Source organism: Salvelinus fontinalis, chromosome 33 (genome assembly GCF_029448725.1).
Source record: "Salvelinus fontinalis isolate EN_2023a chromosome 33, ASM2944872v1, whole genome shotgun sequence".
NCBI lineage: Eukaryota > Metazoa > Chordata > Actinopteri > Salmoniformes > Salmonidae > Salvelinus > Salvelinus fontinalis.
In genome coordinates, this window is record NC_074697.1 from 28,042,749 (window position 1) to 28,062,729 (window position 19,981).

General features: G+C 40.3%; 1 protein-coding gene and 1 pseudogene across 2 annotated transcripts; one reads left to right on the top strand and one right to left on the bottom strand.

Annotated features, from left to right (window-relative positions):
• Window positions 1-6,858: 6,858 nt before the first annotated feature.
• LOC129831935 (microtubule-associated protein 6 homolog) lies at window positions 6,859-12,416 on the bottom strand. Of its 2 annotated transcripts, XM_055895563.1 has the most exons (4): window positions 11,665-12,416; window positions 10,289-10,514; window positions 9,730-9,778; window positions 8,832-8,920 (listed from the first exon to the last, which is right to left on the bottom strand). In XM_055895563.1, the coding sequence occupies exons 1-3, from the start codon at window positions 12,411-12,413 to the stop codon at window positions 9,734-9,736; spliced, it is 1,020 nt and encodes a 339-aa protein (XP_055751538.1). In that variant the 5' UTR covers window positions 12,414-12,416; the 3' UTR covers window positions 8,832-8,920; window positions 9,730-9,733. The 2 variants fall into 2 exon arrangements, with proteins under 2 accessions (XP_055751537.1, XP_055751538.1); XM_055895562.1 differs by lacking the exon at window positions 9,730-9,778 and having other exon boundaries at window positions 6,859-8,920.
• Window positions 12,417-12,544: 128 nt separating this feature from the next.
• On the top strand, window positions 12,545-19,489 carry LOC129831936 (diacylglycerol O-acyltransferase 2-like; annotated as a pseudogene).
• Window positions 19,490-19,981: the final 492 nt, after the last annotated feature.

The window sequence follows — 19,981 nt, forward strand, 5'->3', positions numbered from 1 at the left end:
ACAAAAATCTGGAGTTGATGTTTTACGGAGTTGACAAAAATAAAATATTTCTTCTTCAATCAAGTAATATACAAAGTTTTTCCTCAGTTTCTTTATGACTCTAAAACCTAATCATATAATGTCCTATCTTAAACTATTCGGCAGATGGAGTTGACAGTTTATGGTTGTGACAATGGTGATTTTAATATTGTTTGTTTAAATCTATCAAAAGGAGAGAACTTTACAGACCATAAGTTGTTGCACTACATGTAATGAGGACATGAAGAAGGGGTCCTTATGGTGAAGCTGTCTGTAACGGCTCTCTTTCGGTGAGTGAGTTGACCAAGGCGCAGCGGGTTGTGAATACATAATGAACTTTATTTAACAAGACGAAACTAAACACACGAAGAACACTTGAATCATTTTACAAAAACAACAAAACGAACTAGACAGACCTAAACTATGAACTTACATGAAATGAGGAACACATAAACAGGACCGACCGAGACGAGACAGTACCGTGTGGTGCAACAAACACAGACACAGTGACAATCACCCACAAACAAACAGTGAGAACACCCTACCTTAATATGACTCTCAATTAGAGGAAAACGCAAAACACCTGCCTCTAATCAAGAGCCATACCAGGCAACCCAAAACCAACATAGAAACGGAAAACATAGACTGCCCACCCAAAACTCACGCCCTGACCATCACACACATAAAAAACAACAGAAAACAGGTCAGGAACGTGACACTGTCCCTGCTCATTCATGATATATTTAGGATTTTAGACAAATCTGACAGAGTTGACCAAATCTCCTAGTTTTGAGAGAAATATTATTTAAAGTCAGAGAGGGCTATTGGAAGAAACTACATAAGATATTTTTTCAGTTAGTATTCATTATTGCCTGTTTTTAAAAATGTTAAACACTTTTTTGGAGAGTTTGAAATTGGGATCCTTTGTAAGGGCATTTCCGGGCATAGAGCCGACATGGAAATGAATAATATTGAAAATATTTGGACAATTCCAAAAGCAAATCTTTGCTCTAATAAAATTCCCCTAAATGTATTTTAAGCTCAAATAATGCAAAAAATATATTAAAAAATCTAGTATAAAATCTAGTTTCCATGCCGGACAAGGATTGTCCCGACTTTCAAGAATCCATTAATTAAGATTTGTGACTCATGAGAACAGGAATAATGTTTGGATCTGGAGAAAACATTTACTTTTGCAATGGGAACTAAATATATTGTTTTAAAGTGCTATTGTGTACGTATGCAACTTCACTGAGTGCATAATGGCCTGTATCTTATTGCAGTGGATAAGAGTACTGAAGCAATCCACCAGAAGCCACAGTTGTCTGATAACTGAATATAGTACCATGATATCACCTGTGTCAGTGTGAGTGCAATGCCATGAACCCATAAAAAAAAAAAAAAGTTTTATTATTTAACTAGGCAAGCCAGTTAACCTGTCTAGCCCCTGCGTTCCGCTAGCGGAACTCCTCCCACATTCCACTGAAAAGGCAGAGCACGAAATTCAAAAAATATTTTTTAGAAATATTTAACTTTCACACATTAACAAGTCCAATACGGCAAATGAAAGATACACATCTTGTGAATCCAGTCAACATGTCCGATTTTTAAAATGTTTTACAGCGAAAACAGCACGTATATTTATGTTAGCTCACCACCAAATACAAAGAAGGACAGACATTTTTCACAGCACAGGTAGCATGCACAAAGCCAACCTAACTAACCAAGAACCAACCAAACTAACCAAGAAACAACTTCATCAGATGACAGTCTTATAACATGTTACACAATAAATCTATGTTTTGTTCGAAAAATGTGCATATTTGAGGTATAAATCAGTTTTACATTGCAGCTACCATCAGAGCTACCGTCAAAAATAGCCCCGAAGCAGCCAGAGCAATTATAAAGACCAACGTGTATTACCTAATTACTCATCATAAAACATTTCTTAAAAATACACAGCGTACAGCAATTGAAAGACACAGATCTTGTGAATCCAGACAATATTTCAGATGTTCTAAGTGTTTTACAGCGAAAACACAACATAACGTTATATTAGCTTAGCACAATAGCAAACATCACAATAGCTCACAATAGCATTGATTCAAGCCAAACATAGCCATTGCGTATAAACCACCAAAAGATATGAATTTTTTCACTAACCTTCTCAGAATTCTTCAGATGACAGTCCTATAACATCATATTACACAACGCATATAGAGTTTGTTCGAAAATGTGCATATTTAGCGGCACAAATCGTGCTTATACAATGAAAATAGTGTCCATAACGTCAAGCAATCTGTCCGGCGCCATCTTGGAAAGACACCTATTCTTATCGAAAACTATTCCAAAACTTGACTAAAAAATACAGGTTGGACAGCAATTGAAAGACAAATTAGTTCTTAATGCAATCGCCGAATTACATTTTTTAAATTAACCTTACTGCGCAATACAGTCTGCGATAACGCAAGGCTACACTGCAGGAAATGGCGTTTCATGCATTTGACATTTTTCCACAGAACAATGAATTATCAGCATAAAGACTGCTTACTATTTTTTTATTTTTTATTTTTTTTAATGGGGTGTGGATCAGCTTAATATTGCGGAAAGAATGTTGCTTCCAATGTAATTGTCTGCATCATTTCCAATCCCCCATATTTTTGGGGGTAAATATATATATCCATTCACGTATGCATACATATACACATATATACATACACATACCTACATAGACATACATACTTTTTTTAAAGAGTATACCTTTATTATTATTCCCCGCAAACCCTACCACCGATCCCCCAATTGGAGTAAACTGATAAACATTTCTGTTTTTACCTTCAATTTATACATCTTATACACATTTTACAGACACAGTCTACTTTATAATAGTTCTCTCTTGTTTGTTCTTAGTCCTTCCTCTATTTCTGTTGTCCATCCAGTTTGATTTCCACTTGTAACTGTGCTATTTCACAATAGCTCCGCACCTATACACATTTCACAGATCCCGTATGCCCTACATTGTTTATATTGTTATTAGTCCCACCCTTCAGCTCCACTCAACCTTTCCCATCTATCTTCCAACATCATCCATTTCGGATTTTTATTTGCCATATATTTTTCAACTGTGCTGTGATGCTTCACAAAAGATTTGAATCTTCCTATTCTCATAGCTTCCACGGATTGTAAATTAAAAATAATTTTTTTTGCTAAAATAATTATTATATTATTGATTGATTGACTATGGCTACAGACTGCTTACTATTAGCTGAGCTTCCATCAGAATCTTGGGCAAGGTGTCATTTCTTCAAAACAATCGTCTTTGGGTTGAAAGATGTCCTCTTGTCCGGTCGAATTAGCCGCTAAACGTTAGCCGCCAACTGGAGTGGTGTCCAACTCGTGAAGCGCATGGCAAAGAAATCCCAGAAAATCGCAATAAACTGCTATAAACTGCTATAAGTCGGTTTAAATTAACTACCTTATGATGTCTTTAACACCTATAACGAATAAAAACATGACTGGAGATATAGAAATACTAAAACGAAAGCGTTTGCAGGACGCCATTCTGATGTCTGCATGCGCCAAGCGCACTGTTGAAAAGAACGGTACTTCCTGTTCCACGGTCTATAAGGTCCCAGATTGCGCAATCGACTCCATTCAAAGTCTCACCGCTTACTGACATCTAGAGGAAGGCGTCTGCAGTGCATGTACCCTCATAGCTTGCATGGGGACTTATAAACTGATCTCAGAACAGGGACCTGGATTTATGAAATCTTACTCCATGACAGGAAAAGTGCTGCAGAAGGAGTTCTGTTTCACTCAGAGAAATAATTCAAACGGTTTTAGAAACTAGAGAGTGTTTTCTATCCAATAGTAATAATAATATGCATATTGTACGAGCAAGAATTGATTATGAGGCCGTTTAAATTGTGAACGATTTTCCCCCAAAGTGTAAATAGCGCCCCCTATCATCAACAGGTTTTAAGAGCAAATTCTTATTTACAATGATGGCCTACTTCGGCCAAACCCGGATGATGCTGGGCCAATTGTGCATCAGATGTGAAGCAGCCTGGATTCAAACCAGGGACTGCAGTGACGCCTCTTGCACTGAGATGCAGTGCCTTAGACCGCTGTGCCACTCGGGAGCCCTAAAACTCATAATGCGCTCATTTTAATTTTTAATTTTGATATTATTCATTTTGAATGTGCCTTTTAAACGTACCTCTATTCGTCTTGGAGGAAGGTGATTCTATTTTGCAGACAAGCACCTCATTCGCTCCTCCAATCTCCTTCACTTAGTACAGACTACATGACGTATCAATGATGTCGCTCTTGCTGTGGGTGATTCTTTGATCCACCTCTATGCAGACGACACCATTCTGTATACATCTGGCCCTTCTTTGGACAATGCCATACAACACTCCCTCTCTGGCCTCCAACTGCTCTCCTTCGAGACTCATATTAAAACGAAATGCATGCTCTTCAACCGATCGCTGCCCACACCCGCCCGCACGACAAGCATCACTACTCTGGATGGTTCTGACTTAAAATATGTGGACAACTATAAATACCTAGGTGTCTGGCTAGACTGTAAACTCTCCTTCCAGACTCATATTAAGCATCTCCAATCCAAAGTTAAATCTAGAATTGGCATCCTATTTCGCACTCATTTTACCATACCCTGGTAAAACTGACTAAAACTTGACTTCGGCGATGTCGTTTACAAAATAGCCTCCAACACTCTACTGAGCAAATTGGATGCAGTCTATTGCAGTGCCATTCGTTTTGTCACCAAAGCCCCATACTTATTTGTACCTTCATTTAACTTGGTAAGTCAGTTAAGAACAAATTCTTATTTTTAATGACAGCCTAGGAACAGTGGGTTGACTGCCTTGTTCAGGGGCAGAACGACATTTTTACCTTGTCAGCTCAGGGATTCAATACGTATTCGTCGCCAAACCCACTGGCTCCAGGTCATCTAAGTCTTTGCTAGGTAAAGCTCCACCTTCTCAGCTCACTGGTCACCATAGCAACACCCACCCGTAGCACACGCTCCAGCAGGTATATTTCACTGGTCATCCCCAAAGCCAACACCTCTTTAGCCGCCTTTCCTTCCAGTTCTCTGCTGCCAATGACTGGAACGAATTGCAAAAATCACTGAAATTGGAGACTTATAACTCCCTCACTAACTTTACGCATCAGCTGTCAAAACAGCTTACCGATCGCTGCAGCTGTACACAGCCCATCTGTAAATAGCCCATCCAACCAACTACCTACCTCATCCCCATATTTGTTTTTGTTTTTCTGCTCTTGCACACCAGTATTTCTACTTGCACATCCTCATCTGCACATGTAAATTGCTAAATTGTAATTACTTCACCACTATTGGCCTATTTATTGCCTTACCTCCTTACTTCATTTGCACACACTGTAAACAGATGTTTCTATTGTGTTATTGACTGTACGTTTATTTATCCCATGTGTAACTCTGTTGTTTTTGTCGCACTGCTTTGTTTTATCTTGGCCAGGTCGCAGTTGTAAATGAGAACTTGCTCTCAACTGGCCTACCTGGTTAAATAAAGATTAAATAAATAAAAATGCTTTTACTGGTGGGGTCTTGACTGGTCACATGGCAACAGGGGCATTCCTGATAGGCTAGACTTCTCTGGGGCAGACAGACTGACGTTCCCTGGGTATTAACTCCCAGACAGGAGGAGTTGTCTGTCACTCCAGATCAGAGTCCTTTCCTGATTCGCTCATTATTCATTAATAGGTCTCATGTCTCCACTGAGTCCAGTCTCTCAGTTAAATAGCTGCAGCCTGTGGGAGTGTCTACATTGGTTACCTGAATCACCTTGTTCTTTACAAAAGGTAAATGAAGAAGTGTCTGATCATATTCGTTTGAAGATGTAGCACTAATGTTTTCCTTTTTACCCAATGGGAGATACAAAGTCAGCTAGACTTTTTAGCGTGGACCTGGTGAATGTAGATTAAAATAATTAAACATCACCTTTGTTCTTGTAAAAGGTCTACAGTATGGCGAGCTATGTGCGTGAAGATACTTCTGGCCAAACAGGGGATTCTGCATTAGGCAGTTCCACTGCCATCTTTGCTCCTCCATTAAATATTTCATACAGCTCGCTCTCCAAATAGTGGCCCATAACAACTTAATTATTCAGGAGGTTTTACATTAGGATGACTGAATCACAGACAAACAACAGACACTGCATGTGTTCAGTCCTTCATTGGATTGGCTAGGAAAGCAATCAATTACTGTTTCCATTTTATAGCTGCAGTTGCCTGAGGGCACCTTTTGTTTGTGGGAAGCAAAATAATTTGTTGACTTCTTGTTGATGGGGCCATTTATATCTCAGAACTAATTCCTGATGATGTTTTTCTGTTCCTCATTTATCAATAGTTGGAAGTGTTCCTTGTTTTACAAATTGTAAAGCAATTTTTTTTCAAGTTGACAACTTTTTTTTTGTTCAAGTTGTACTTTATGCTTATATGATTAAATAATTGTAATTTGACAGAATGTGAATTCCACTACCATAACAAACACTTTATTTTACCACCCAATGGGAAATAACAAAGCAACCAAACCATCTTCACTGGTCCATACATAATTTCTCTGAATCTTTAATGTCCACTAAAATAAAGAGGCAGTTTTGGTGCCCTCATTTTCCAATAGGTTTTTCAATCTCTCTTTGTCTATGTAGCGTAATGAAAATGACTAATACCTCTTCTGAAGGAGTCTGAGAGAGTGTCTATGGGCCAGTTCAAGACTTCAAGACAGGTGCATTAACTAATACTGTATCATGATAATAAGTCACAACATTCAGATTCTGCTTCAACATTTTTAATTAGTTCATTCAGTGCAAGCTGAGAACACAAGCACACAATCACAACACGTCTGCAATATATGACATCTTATTATCTTCATTTCACACGGTTTGAGTACATTCGCATCAAACTGACAGCATATAGATGAGAGAGTAATAGCACCGAGGTGTGGTGTGCTCAGCACGTTAGTTACTGTACTGGGGGGCAGGCGCTAGGAGCCGGCGAGTTGCGGAGGTCTAACACACTGAACCCTGACAGGCACTAGAGAGCAGGGTGGTCTGGGGGTACAATAGATAGTAGCAGACACACAGCAGCATATGGGAGGAGGACTGCCACATACTGTAACACACTGGCGGACTGCAGGTGCACAGACATAAGAGAGACAGGGTGAGATGATTTTAGAGTAGCACTCACTGTGAATAGATGTGATATCAATGGTTCCAGACAGACAGCTGCATGTTCCAAAAAGCTGTTTTGATCTTCTTATCCTGGCCCCCTCATCTTTCTACACCTAACTACTGAGCCCATTGAAGAAAGTGGAGGTGATTGAGTAAATACAGTAGGTTTTCCTATGTCCTATATCATACATATGCTAATTTCTGACATTATACATGGTTTTGCACACCAATAGCATCACAGCTTTGTAATGGATACAATAATGACATATCATTAAATAGGGGTATATTATCAGAAATACATCAGTTTTCATACTGTATCAAATAACTGGGAAGTGGACAAAGTGGTTCTCACATTGAAGAAGGCAGTAGAACCATGTGTGTGAAGGTGAGAACTACAAAGCTGGTGGGTTGACATAACAGTTTCAATAGGCACTAGAGTACTAAGTGCTATCTTTTGTACTGTAAGTCAGTGACAGTTTTCTTGTTTGTGTAGACACTTATGGTATGAGATCAGACTATGACTACACATGCAGTAATTCTGGAAATGGTTTGCCCCCATTTGATTTCTCATTAATGATTTCAATTACAAGCTAGATTGTGACCGTGAGAATAGGATACTAGAATGCTACTATACGACCACAAATAGGGCCTTTGCATGCAAGCTGTAGCAATTACATTACAGTTCAATTGGTTTCTTAGCAACCAAATTTATGAAACCAGATATCCTCCCGAATATGATAAAATATTAAATGATATTAAATCTTGGTTCAAAGTGCGGAGTCACTGTAACCAGGAAACGCTACAGTAGTTAAGATTTTATATCTGCAGAGACCACATAGTCAATGCCGTCTAAGAGATGGATAAGAAGAACCATAGAGAATCCATCATCAGTATGATGATAGGTAGTCAGGAAAAAAAAGCTTAACCTCTCACTGCCTTCAACAGCCGTTTAAGAGCCACATACTGTGTATCAATGACTCTCTGTTTTAGAATGGTTAATCATTCTTTCTACAAAGGTTTGACAAATGCAACAAAACAATGTGCAATAAAGGTGCTGAAGTTATAACAGAGAGAGGAAGTGCGCATGCTCGCACGCACGCACGCACACACACACACACACACACACACACACACACACACACACACACACACACACACACACACACACACACACACACACACACACACACACACACACACACACACACACACACACACACACACACACACACACACACACACACACACACACACAAAGCATTATAGTTAAACGAGAGCATGGTGAAGATGTCAAACTGTCAACTTAAAAGCTCCACATCTAGTGAGTATACACAGAGATGAGGAACATGAAGGAAAAGACAAAGAGAAAGAGATAGACCAAATGGATGAGAGTTCTCTAATTCTTTAGGCAGCCTTTAATTCCCAAAATTAAGTAGTGCAGAGATGTTTTGTTTTTACTTTTTTGCCTCAGCCAGTCTATTGCTTATCTCTTTGCTCTTCTTTGAGATAACGCCTCCTTCTGGCTTGGACTCGTCTGGTTTGGTGCTCGTGGATGTTTTCTTCTTGGTTGACAGTGCACCAGCGATGGTCTTCTCTTTCGCCTTTTTCACCATTTTGCTCGTTGTTGTTGGTGTCTTTTTTGGTTTGGTTTTTGTCTTGTCCACCTATAGGGGCAGAGACGAGGGCATTTTGTACTTGACATCCTCCTAAAACTGGAGAGAAACTATGCAGCAAAAATGTCATCAGTCCAGGTTACAGTATCCTCTTTGCAATGATACTATATGATACAGTAATACAAAGAGCTCATGAATCTATAAGGTAATTCATTTCCTGGAGATGTTACAGTAAATCTTTATTATGAGCATGCAATACATACCTTCCTGTTACTAACATCAAATAAAAATAAAATAACAAATGTCATCATCTTGTTGGTAATATTTGCACTGCGTGGTTAGTGCACTTTACAATGGAAGAAAACCACTTGTGTCCATTGTAACAAAATCTCTGTTTAGAAAACGAATTTCACAAAACAAAGGTTGTGTCTAAAATACAAATTTACAGTATAAAGTTGGGGTTAGTATATGAACAACTAACTTAATATGCACAGTCTTATTCTATTTCCCTGGGACGAGACTACATTTTTGGTCATTCATCTAATTTTTTTTTTAAAGAACATTGTGATGTTTGCCTTTTGTATAAAGTGCCTCTTCTGACACCAATCAAACCAAAGGACTGAGAGTTGAAATGTCATGCAAAATAATACATTCATTTAATGAATCCAAGCTTTCTTGGTGGTCTTGAGAGAGGCAATCCAAACTCTGAAGATGTGGCTGACAGCTTTACAGAAGGATTTAATTATCTGTCAGTTTGGTGGCTAATGTGACCCTAGTCCTGTTGGTTAAGGTGCATTCATCAAGGCGTGAGTTAATCTGAGGTTAACCTCCATGCCTTCCAGAAGAAATTGTCAACACACCTGACTACAGCAGATCTAGAATAGAGCTGCTCTCAGTCTCAGAACAGTCCTACAAGAGTGAGAGAGGGAGGGGCCATATAAACATAGCATGCAGACACATGAGACTTTCCTACCACGCACAAACATGCACGTGGAGATTTAATTAACCTTGATTGATTACATTAGTTTTGTGATGTGCTAATGCTTATCTTCATTTTCTAGTTTAGACAGTTCCTCTGGGATTTTATGCTGTACAACTTTACAAAGTAATTAGGACCATGGAACACGCTACAGTGATGATCTCAATCATTATTATTGTAGCATCTAAATCAAAATAGTATATTGCTTGAATGAGAACATATACATGAAAACAACCATGTCCAGAATAACTAATGCAGTTGGAAGTGTAATTTGCATTATCTTAATTTTCAATGAGACATAAATACATAAACATTAATTGGCCCGTCACAGCAACAGGTTGGAAGACTCTAAATTGAACATGTATTTTGTGCAATTAGATACACATTTTAACATAAAATAGTTCGTGTTCAGTGTCACATGCATGTTGATGTGTGCTCACCTTGGTGGTCTCCTTGCCGCCCGGCTCGTTGTACAGGCTGCGTATCCTCCTGCGCTCCAGTAGCTTGTTGTCAGTGGGCTGCACCTTGGTCTGCTCCCCCTTGTAGGTGGCGCTGTAGCTGGTCTCCAGGCTGGTCTTGTCCTTCTCATCCAGAGGAGGTTTGTACTGAGACTGTGGCTTGGTTAACTTCACTGGCTTCACATCTTTGTACGCCTTGAACTCATTCCTGAAAAACAATGAATCAGCAAACTCAGCATTAGTTCCACTGTTGTTTTTTCTAGATGCTACTGTATTAATTAATCATAAAACAAATGACTAAGTCTTATTATGAATCCCAAACAAACATTGCTGTTGCCCAAAATCGGTGGGAGGAAATTGACCAAAATGACATCTACAGCCAAAGTGTACACCGGGAGTGTAGCATGACTCGTTAGTCACTTTACTATCCATTACAGTAACTACAAAACAGAGCTTTTGCTTACTTTTACACACAGACGACAGCTGCAAAACTCTATACATATTTTACACAGAAACTCATTGACCTTGCAGTCAAAATGGAGGGAAATAAAGGGAGAGCCCCCCTAGAGAGGCCTTAGGGATAGGTTGAGAACAGTAGACATGATTATATCCAGAGCTCCTTTACTGCCTTGGCCCTGACATGATGCGCTTCTGTATTGATCTGGTAATAGAGGAGGATGAAACAGGGGGCAATCAATGCTGCAGCAGCTACCTATGACAATATTAGTCCGATCATCATGATCACAGGACACTGAAATGAGAGAACATATGTTTATTCAAATATCAAACAAAAAAAACATGTAAGATTAATCTAGAAAGAAACTGACATGTACAGTTCATGATGGAGAGGCAGCGTGGGCTTTCTTGAGTAGATTATAAAGCCCAGTAGGGATTATGTGCACTTTATTGTCAATAGACTGAAGGCTACATGCATCTTGGCTTTGCTACTGCTAGTACAGTAACTACCAAAAATGCCTGCATCAATTGTTAATCAATTGTATTTAAATGTTGTGCATAATATGTTCTTCTCTTACCAACATGTGCACAATATTTAAATACAGTTGATTAACAATTGATGCATGCATTTAGGTAGTTACTGTAATGCTATATTAAGATGTTGTGTAATTAATTGTACATTGAGTATTGGCTAAGCAACACAAAATATTGTGTTATGCCTTATTAAATAATTTTGGGCTCCACAATAAAGTTCATTGTGGCCTACATTCCATGTTTAATTTATGGTTGATAAACTGTATTTAAACTGTGAAAAAATATATTTCAGAGGCAGAAAATGTGTACATAAAGAAATTCAATAATGACATTCAATGAAAATAGTCCCACGGTAATCAGATCGTCACCTATAAGAGCTGCCAGTGCCAGTTGAGACGACCTGTTTTATCTGTCTGTTCAGCGCGTCTGCTGCTGCCCTTCCTTTCCCCTCCACAGTGGCACCTGCTGGTGGCTGTCCCTCCGTTTTGGCACTCACTTTCTTCTCTACAGTCTTCTCCTTCTTCACTGGTTTCTTTTTCCTCTCTATGGATTCTTTCTCTTGCACCTTTTCTTCAATTTCACTCTTCTCAACACCGCTCTCGGGCTCTGCGGCTGCATGCTCCAATTTGGTCCCAACGCCTACTTCTTGTGCACCGGAGGAGGCGGTGGGGCTGGGTTTGGGGATCCAGGGGTGGTCTCCCTTTTTCGGGACAGGCCATGGTTTATAATCCTTCTGATACTGGGTTACGTTGTTGAAAGGAGTCGCCGAGGGGTGATATTCATTCTTGGGTTTGTAGCTGGGCTCCGGGCGTATATCTTTCCATTCCCTGAAATCCTGGCGCATCACAGACGCACTACAGCCATGTTTTCCTGATGCGGCACCAGTCGCGGGCGGTGCCTTGGCCGCCACCGCCGCCGGTTCACTGTGAGAAGGTTGGGTTTCTATGGTGATAGGTCCGGTCCTCTTCTGTCTAGATGGAGGCTGAGGATGGAGGTGTTGCAACTCGGCCACATCCGAATATTTCGTGAAAACCAGAGGGACGGCGATGTCCGCTTTGTCTAATTCACTCCAGAAGCGGTTAATGCAGCAAGCCCGTGTGATGCACGGCCATGCCATAATCAACGATGGAGATAGAATAACCTCTGTACTTCAAATCTGAATCAAAGTGTTAGGCTACTGATGAGAGTCCTGAAAGAACGTCCTACTCACGGACTGGAGACGGAGAAATGATGCTCCTTGCACCCACTCAAATTCTGTCCAGTCAGGAAAATGTACTTGTCCACCTATGTCTCATTTTTTTCAGAAATCCTACGATGCTTGCTAGATGGTAAGAAATGTAAGAGCCTTATAATACAAATTAGAAAAGTCCTCTGTAGGCTACTAGTTCTGCACAGCTAAAATAATTTAAGTTGAAATAGACTGGATTTGCTGTGTGGAGCACATTGCATTCGCGGTCTGGATCGGCTTTCTGGTTGCGCATCAGAGCGACCCCACCCCGCTACGTTTCGTAAAACCTCAGAAGATGCCCTGGGTCTGCATTGTGAACTGTCACCTGTCACCCTCCTTAAAGAGGGAGGAGACGCTGCCTGGTTAACCCTCCTTTTCCCGTGGATGATGTACAGACACTGCCGACCTCGATCTAGTGTACAGTATAGCTTACCTCTGCCCTCACAAACTATATATTAGAATGTATGATGGGAGATGTACAGGTAACTGCCAAAATAATGGAAACACTTGAATATGAGGGATACAAGGTATATTAAAAGCAGGTGCTTTCACACAGGTCTGGTTCCTAGCTTAATTAAGCAATTAACATCCCATCATGCTAAGGGTCATGTATAAAAATGTTTGGCAGAACATTATTTTGGACATTATTTTGGCTGCCATGGCTATGCCCCCATCCACAGGGCATGAGTGGTCACTGAATGGTTTGATGAGCATGACATTATGTAAACCATATGTCATGGCCATCTCAATCACCAGATCATAACCCAATTGAACACTTACAGTATGTGAGATTCTGGAGCAGTGCCTGAGGCAGCGTTTTCCACCTCCATCAACAAAACACCAAATTATGGAATTTCTCTTGGAAGAAGTGTGTCGTATCCCTCCAATAGTGTTCCAGACACTCTATGCCAAGGTGAATTGAAGCTGTTCTGGCTCGTGGTGCACCAACGCCCAATTAATTAAGTCACTTTATGCTGGTATTTACTTTATTTTGGCAGTTACCTGTATGTCTATAGCCTAAAGCTCTGTGAGTAGGCTTTAGTTCAATACAGTACATGTCAAAAATTATGTGGACATCGGCTCGTCGGACATCTCATTCCAAAAGCATGGGCATTAATATGGAGTTGGTCCCCCCTTTGCTGCTATAACAGCCTCCACTCTTCAGGGAATACTTTCCACTAGATGTTTGAACATTTCTGCGGGGACTTACTGCCATTCAGCCACAAGAGCATTAGTGAGGTCGAGCACTGATGCTGGGCGATAAGGCCTGGCTCACAGTCGGTGTTCCAATTCATCCCAAAGGTGTTTGATGTGGTTGAGATCAGGCCTCTGTGCAGGCCAGTCAAGTTCTTCCACACTGAACCATTTCTGTATGGACATCGCTTTGTGCACGGGGACATTGTCATGCTGAAAAAGGAAAGGGTCTTCCACAAACTGCTGCCACAAAGTTGGAAGCACAGAATCATCTAGAATGTCATTGTATGCTGTAGCATTAAGATTTCCCTTCACTGGAACTACGGGGCCTAGCACAAACCTTGAAAAACAGCCCCATACCATTATTTCTCCTCCACCAAACTTTGAAGTTAGCACTATGCATTGGGGCAGGTAGGGCTCCCAGATTCGTCCGTCAGACTTCCAGATTTCATGAAGCTCCGGCGAATAGTTCTTGTGCTGATGTTGCTTCCAGAGGCAGTTTGGAATTCAGTAGTGAGGTTTACAACCGAGGACAGACTATTTTTAAGCGCTACGCAGTTCAGCACTCGGCAGTCCCCTTCTGTGAACTTGTGCGGCCTTCCACTTTGCTGCTCAGTCGTTGTTGCTCCTAGACGTTTCCTCTTCACAATAACAGCACTTACAGTTGACCAGGGCAGCTCTAGCAGGGCAGAAATTTGACAAACTGACTTGTTGGAAAGGTGGGATCCTATAACGGTGCCACGATGAAAGTCACTGAGGTCTTCAGTAAGACCATTCTACTGCGAATGTTTGTCTATGGAGATTGCATAGCTGCTCAATTTTAAACACCTGTCAACACTGAAACCCCACCTCTTCAAGGAATACCTAGGATAAAGCAATCCTTCTGCCCCCCCCCCCCTTAAAAGATTTAGATGCACTATTGTAAAGTGGCTGTTCCACTGGATGTCATAAGGTGAATGCACCAATTTGTAAGTCGCTCTGGATAAGAGCGTCTGCTAAATGACTTAAATGTAAATGTAAAAACACTGGGTGTGGCTGAAATAGCCGAATCAACTAATTTGAAGGGGTGTCCACATACCTTTGTATATATAGCGTAGCATCAATACTGAATAATTATAAGTAGACCTATGGTGCTTGAGGCTATTGGGGTGTGATTTAGTGTGAGTAGTCCTACTTTATTGAGTATGTAAAGGTCACAAATATCAGTTGCAGAGACACCGCTGGGAACAAACACAGAAACACAGAGGGATAGAAAAAGCTACAAACAGTTGGAACAACCAGGGCATTATTCAAAACATTTACACGTGGCTGAGAGATACAAAGTATCATCAATTATAGTGGAGGGGCGTATTAGATAGGCTTTGTGAATGGGTGAATTGCACAATTGTTTAGGTTTCATATCATGTGGGAATGTTATTAAATAAGCCAATATGAGGCTTATAATGCATTTAGGCATTTTGCCTCCATCAGTGAGACTAAAAGTGGCATATTCTGTACGTAAATCCACAACACTTCATCATTTAGTATGATATTACGTTTCATATTAAGGTATGTATTAATATGTGGATGTCCATCACCCCTTTCATATTATAATTTACAAATTCCATGATGAAGTTCAAACTCGCAACCCAAAGGTTGCGAGATGTTCGCTTTATACGACCACTCATTCACCCTGACCAACCACCCTACTTTAGTTTCTGCCTTAACTAGCCATCTGTCTTATGTAACCATACCAAACTTAACATACCACAATAATTTGAGTGCCCCGGATTTACATGTACTATGTTACGCCTAGTCTATGAGACCAGGATGCTTGCTTATGTAGCTTATAAATGTCATGTAATATGACTAAAGAGAGGCAACGTAGCCCAGTTGGGGATTCTGACATAATGGAACAATTAATATACAAGGACAATGTTCAGATGTCCCCTGCACTAATAAAGAGAGTAGATGATTGGAACACACACAAACAAGGCAAGCTAATCGCTACATTACAGCCCTTTAGAGAATACAGTTGGAGTAGGGCACTGGTTGTTCTTCAGACTTACTGTAGCTTTTTGTTGATGATATGGTGTGTTGACTCCTAGCTGGCCGAAGGTTCTCGTGGGTAAGGAACTGGACAGCGTGGACCTACTACCGAAACTACTTCCATATCCGAGTGAGTGATAGTAACCGCACACTGATTTGTCACATTCCAAGGTCAAATTAACTGTTGTTCAAGACAATATTTGCTATTTAGTATTATTTCAATGTTGAGTCTCATATTTAACAATCTTGTGATTTCAGCTTATCAAGACTCACAACTTGTTGCCCAATCGAAACTATATCCTTGGCTACCACCGACATGGAATTGGAGCACTTTGTAACTTTGCAACAGAGGCCAATGGTTTTTCAGCAAAGTTCCCTGGAATAACACCATTTGTGGCTACCCTGGCTGGGAACTTCCACATGCCATTAGCCAGAGAGTACCTGATGTCTGCAGGTGAGGACACTGGTCTCTGGTTAGTCTCAACCCATACTAAAACAATGAGTGATTGTTCGTAACATGGACATACATTGTAGATGAATTTCCCTCCAAGGACAGTAAAGGTTTAATTTATAGATATGATTGAGTAGTTCTGTAAATGTTGCTCCTAAAAATAGTGATTCATTATTAATCTTCAGGGGTTTGTCCTGTGAATCGTGCCACTCTGGAGTTCATTCTGTCCAGTATTTATGCTGTAGTAGTTTATGTGTCGGTGGGCTAGGGTCAGTTTGTTATATCTGGAGTACTTCTCCTGTCTTATCCGGTGTCCTGTGTGAATTTAAGTATGCTCTCTCTAATTCTCTCTCTCTTTCTTTCTCTCTCTCGGAGGACCTGAGCCCTAAGACCATGCCTCAGGACACCTGGCATGATGACTCCTTGCTGTCCCCAGTCCACCTGGTCGTGCTGCTGCTCCAGTTTCAACTGTTCTGCCTGCGGCTACTGACCTGTTCACCGGACGTGCTACCTGTCCCAGACCTGCTGTTTTCAACTCTCTAGAGACAGCAGGAGCGGTAGAGATACTCTTAATGATCGGCTATGAAAAGCCAACTGACATTTACTCCTGAGGTGCTGACTTGTTGCACCCTCGACAACTACTGTGATTATTATTATTTGACCATGCTGGTCATTTATGAACATTTTAACATCTTGGCCATGTTCTGTTATAATCTTCACCCGGCACAGCCAGAAGAGGACTGGCCACCCCTCATAGCCTGGTTCCTCTCTAGGTTTCTTCCTAGGTTTCTTCCTAGGTTTTGGCCTTTCTAGGGAGTTTTTCCTAGCCACCGTGCTTCTACACCTGCATTGTTTGGGGTTTTAGGCTGGGTTTCTGTACAGCACTTTGAGATATCAGCTGATGTAAGAAGGGCTATATAAATAAATTTGATTTGATTTAATGGGACAGGGAATGCAGTCATTATTAGTGTTGGAGGGGCAGCTGAATCTCTGGACTGTACTCTAGGAATTCATTGTATGACCCTAAAGAACCACAAGGGCTCTGTGAAACTGGCTTTGCAACAAGGGTGGGTCCCCATGGTATACACAAACAATCCACACCAGAAAGCTACATTGATTCAAGGAGATACACTTTGAACAGACTGTCAAACTAATCATCTGGAGGTGAGACTGACTATGTTGTGTTGTGTCTTATTGTGTTATTGTCTACCAGGGCTAACCTGGTGCCTGTGTACTCAGTTGGAGAGAATGATGTGTATAAGCAGCTGATACTGAATGAGGGGTCGTGGTGGAGGCTGATCCAGAGGAGGCTACAGAAGATCCTGGGATTTGCCCCCTGTGTGTTTCAGGGCCGGGGCCTCTTCTCCCCTGACACTTAGGGCCTGGTCCCCTTCTTCAAACCCATCAACTCAGTTGGTAAGCTTACCATGTTCCCTAGAAATACTAACGGGTCTTGTGTAAAGTTATTTATATGTTATTACTATGTAATTACCATTTGACCATGTCATTTCTTAGTAATTTCTGTTCCTCTAAAACAAAGTGCAACCAAGCGTTTACATTTTTTTTTTACCCCATTAAAGTATGTATGTGGAGAATGACCTTGGATGTAATCTAGAATTCAAGTACAATTGATCTATTTTAGGGTGAGTAAAACTGAGAAAACGATTTCGCCTTTCAGTTGGAAAACCCCTGGAGATGCCCAAGATCAGTTCACCCAGCCAAGAAGAAGTGAATCATTACCACACCATGTACATGAGCTCCCTTACACAACTCTTTGACAAGCACAAGACCCACTTTGAGCTGAGGGAGGAGAATGTTCTGGTGATTCACTGAGGAGTGGTCATACCCTGGCCGGGTCAGACGCAAGCACTACTCGTTGGCTGCTCCAGATAAGCCTTGTACATTATGACTGAAGCTGTGACTAAAGGAACCATCTCACAGATCAAAGTCTACCTGTCAAGACAGACAGAAACACAATAGATGCTGCCGGTTCTTTACTAGGATAATCACTAGGTGAAGTGTCCTGGGGTAAGATTGTTGTTTTCTGTCTGGAACCATTGCCTGCTGTAACACATTTGATGCATTATTACTGTCATCACATTCCCTTCAATATAACCCCCAGGGGGCAGCATATTACTTCAATTTATGGTTCTGCTGATGAAAATAAAACAGATCATGTGTATTTTAAATCCATAACATTTGCTTTTTGAATCAGAACTGGGTTGTTTTCTAGGCACTTTCTAAATATATTTTGCAGAGAGAACATAGTGATGTCAAACCATTTCTGTATTTGTCTTAACAAGTCTTTCTGTATTTGTCTTAACATGTCACTTGCATGGCCACACGGGGGTGTCTTGACTCTTCACTACAGTGAACGAACCAATGTATCCCAGATATTTAAACCTTTTGTAAAATATTGTATATCAAGCAGGCATGCAATATCATGTATTATTAGTTGCTTGTATGTTTTAATATAACTATTCAGTGGTTCAGTGTGTAAATTTAAAGATATTGTTCAGAGAGACACTATCTAAATTCACTTGTCCTCAAATTTTTCCACATAAGAACAAGTGAGGTCAATAGACACTCACAATGTAGCTTCCACATTATCATAGTCTGTGACTATCTGTTCACAAAACAGTGATGCGAATGTAGGTTTTAATAAAACATATACACACTATAACCTTCCCCCTTTATTTTAGAAGGGCACAGAACACAAAAAACATTCAACTGTCGTCACACTACATGTTTTATTCCTTCTTTAAAACGATAACAAAGTATGAAGGCCATGATTTCTCATTGGTGCCCTCTGATGTTATTGATCATAGTTTGAATCATTAAGCCCTCACTGAAAGCCCTGAATCTGCCTGTCAGTCAGTGCAGTGGTCCCCAGCTTTACATCCATCCACATGTGCATCTGTTGAAGGAGTAATGTGTTTGTTACCACAGCTTAACAAGATACAGTATGTCACCATATTGACTTTCAGTTGCTTCTCAAACATTACATAGGCCTGTAAAACATTTGATATCTTTGTTTGTTCATTGTAAAGAACTGATGCCTTTGAGCCATTCACCCTGTAATTGTTGTTCTTTCCATTTTCTGGATTTTACAGCAAAACAATCAAAATGTGGAAAAAACAAACTACTTTATAGTAGTATCATAAAGTTGGGTTGACACCTAATCTTGAAAGTGAATCAATAAATGAAAGACTAGAAAACCAGCTGTAGAATATATTATTAGCATACTATGTATATTGGCATGATTATTTAAAATGCAGCACATACATTTCCATTTTTTACCATTACCTATGGCCTTGTGTCTCTTGCCTTTTTTCTATTATGACATGGTTTATCATTTGTACCTACAGTTGAAGTCGGAAGTTTACATACACTTAGTTTGGAGTCATTAAAACTCGTTTTTCAACCACAAATTTTCAACCACAAATTTCTTGTAAACAAACTACAGTTTTGGCAAGTCGGTTAGGACATCTACTTTGTGCATGACACAAGTAATTTTTCCAACAATTGTTTGCAGACAGATTATTTCACTGTATCACAATTCCAGTGGGTCAGAAGTTTACATACACTAAAATGACTGTGCCTTTAAACAGCTTGGACAATTCCAGAAAATTATGTTATGGCTATAGAAGCTTCTGATAGGCTTATTGACATCATTTGAGTCAATTGGAGGTGTACCTGCGGATGTATTTCAAGGCCTACCTTCAAACTCAGTGCTTCTTTGCTTGACATCATGGGAAAATCAAAAGAAATCAGCCAAGACCCC

Coding starts and splice junctions, on each gene's coding strand:
- LOC129831935 (XM_055895562.1), bottom strand. CDS start 12,413: ATGGCATGGCCGTGCATCACACGGGCTTGCTGCATTAACCGCTTCTGG. Junction 10,515..11,664: donor GGCACTGGCAGCTCTTATAG/GTGACGATCTGA, acceptor ATTGTTTTTCAG/GAATGAGTTCAAGGCGTACA. Junction 8,921..10,288: donor GCGGCAAGGAGACCACCAAG/GTGAGCACACAT, acceptor CTGCCCCTATAG/GTGGACAAGACAAAAACCAA.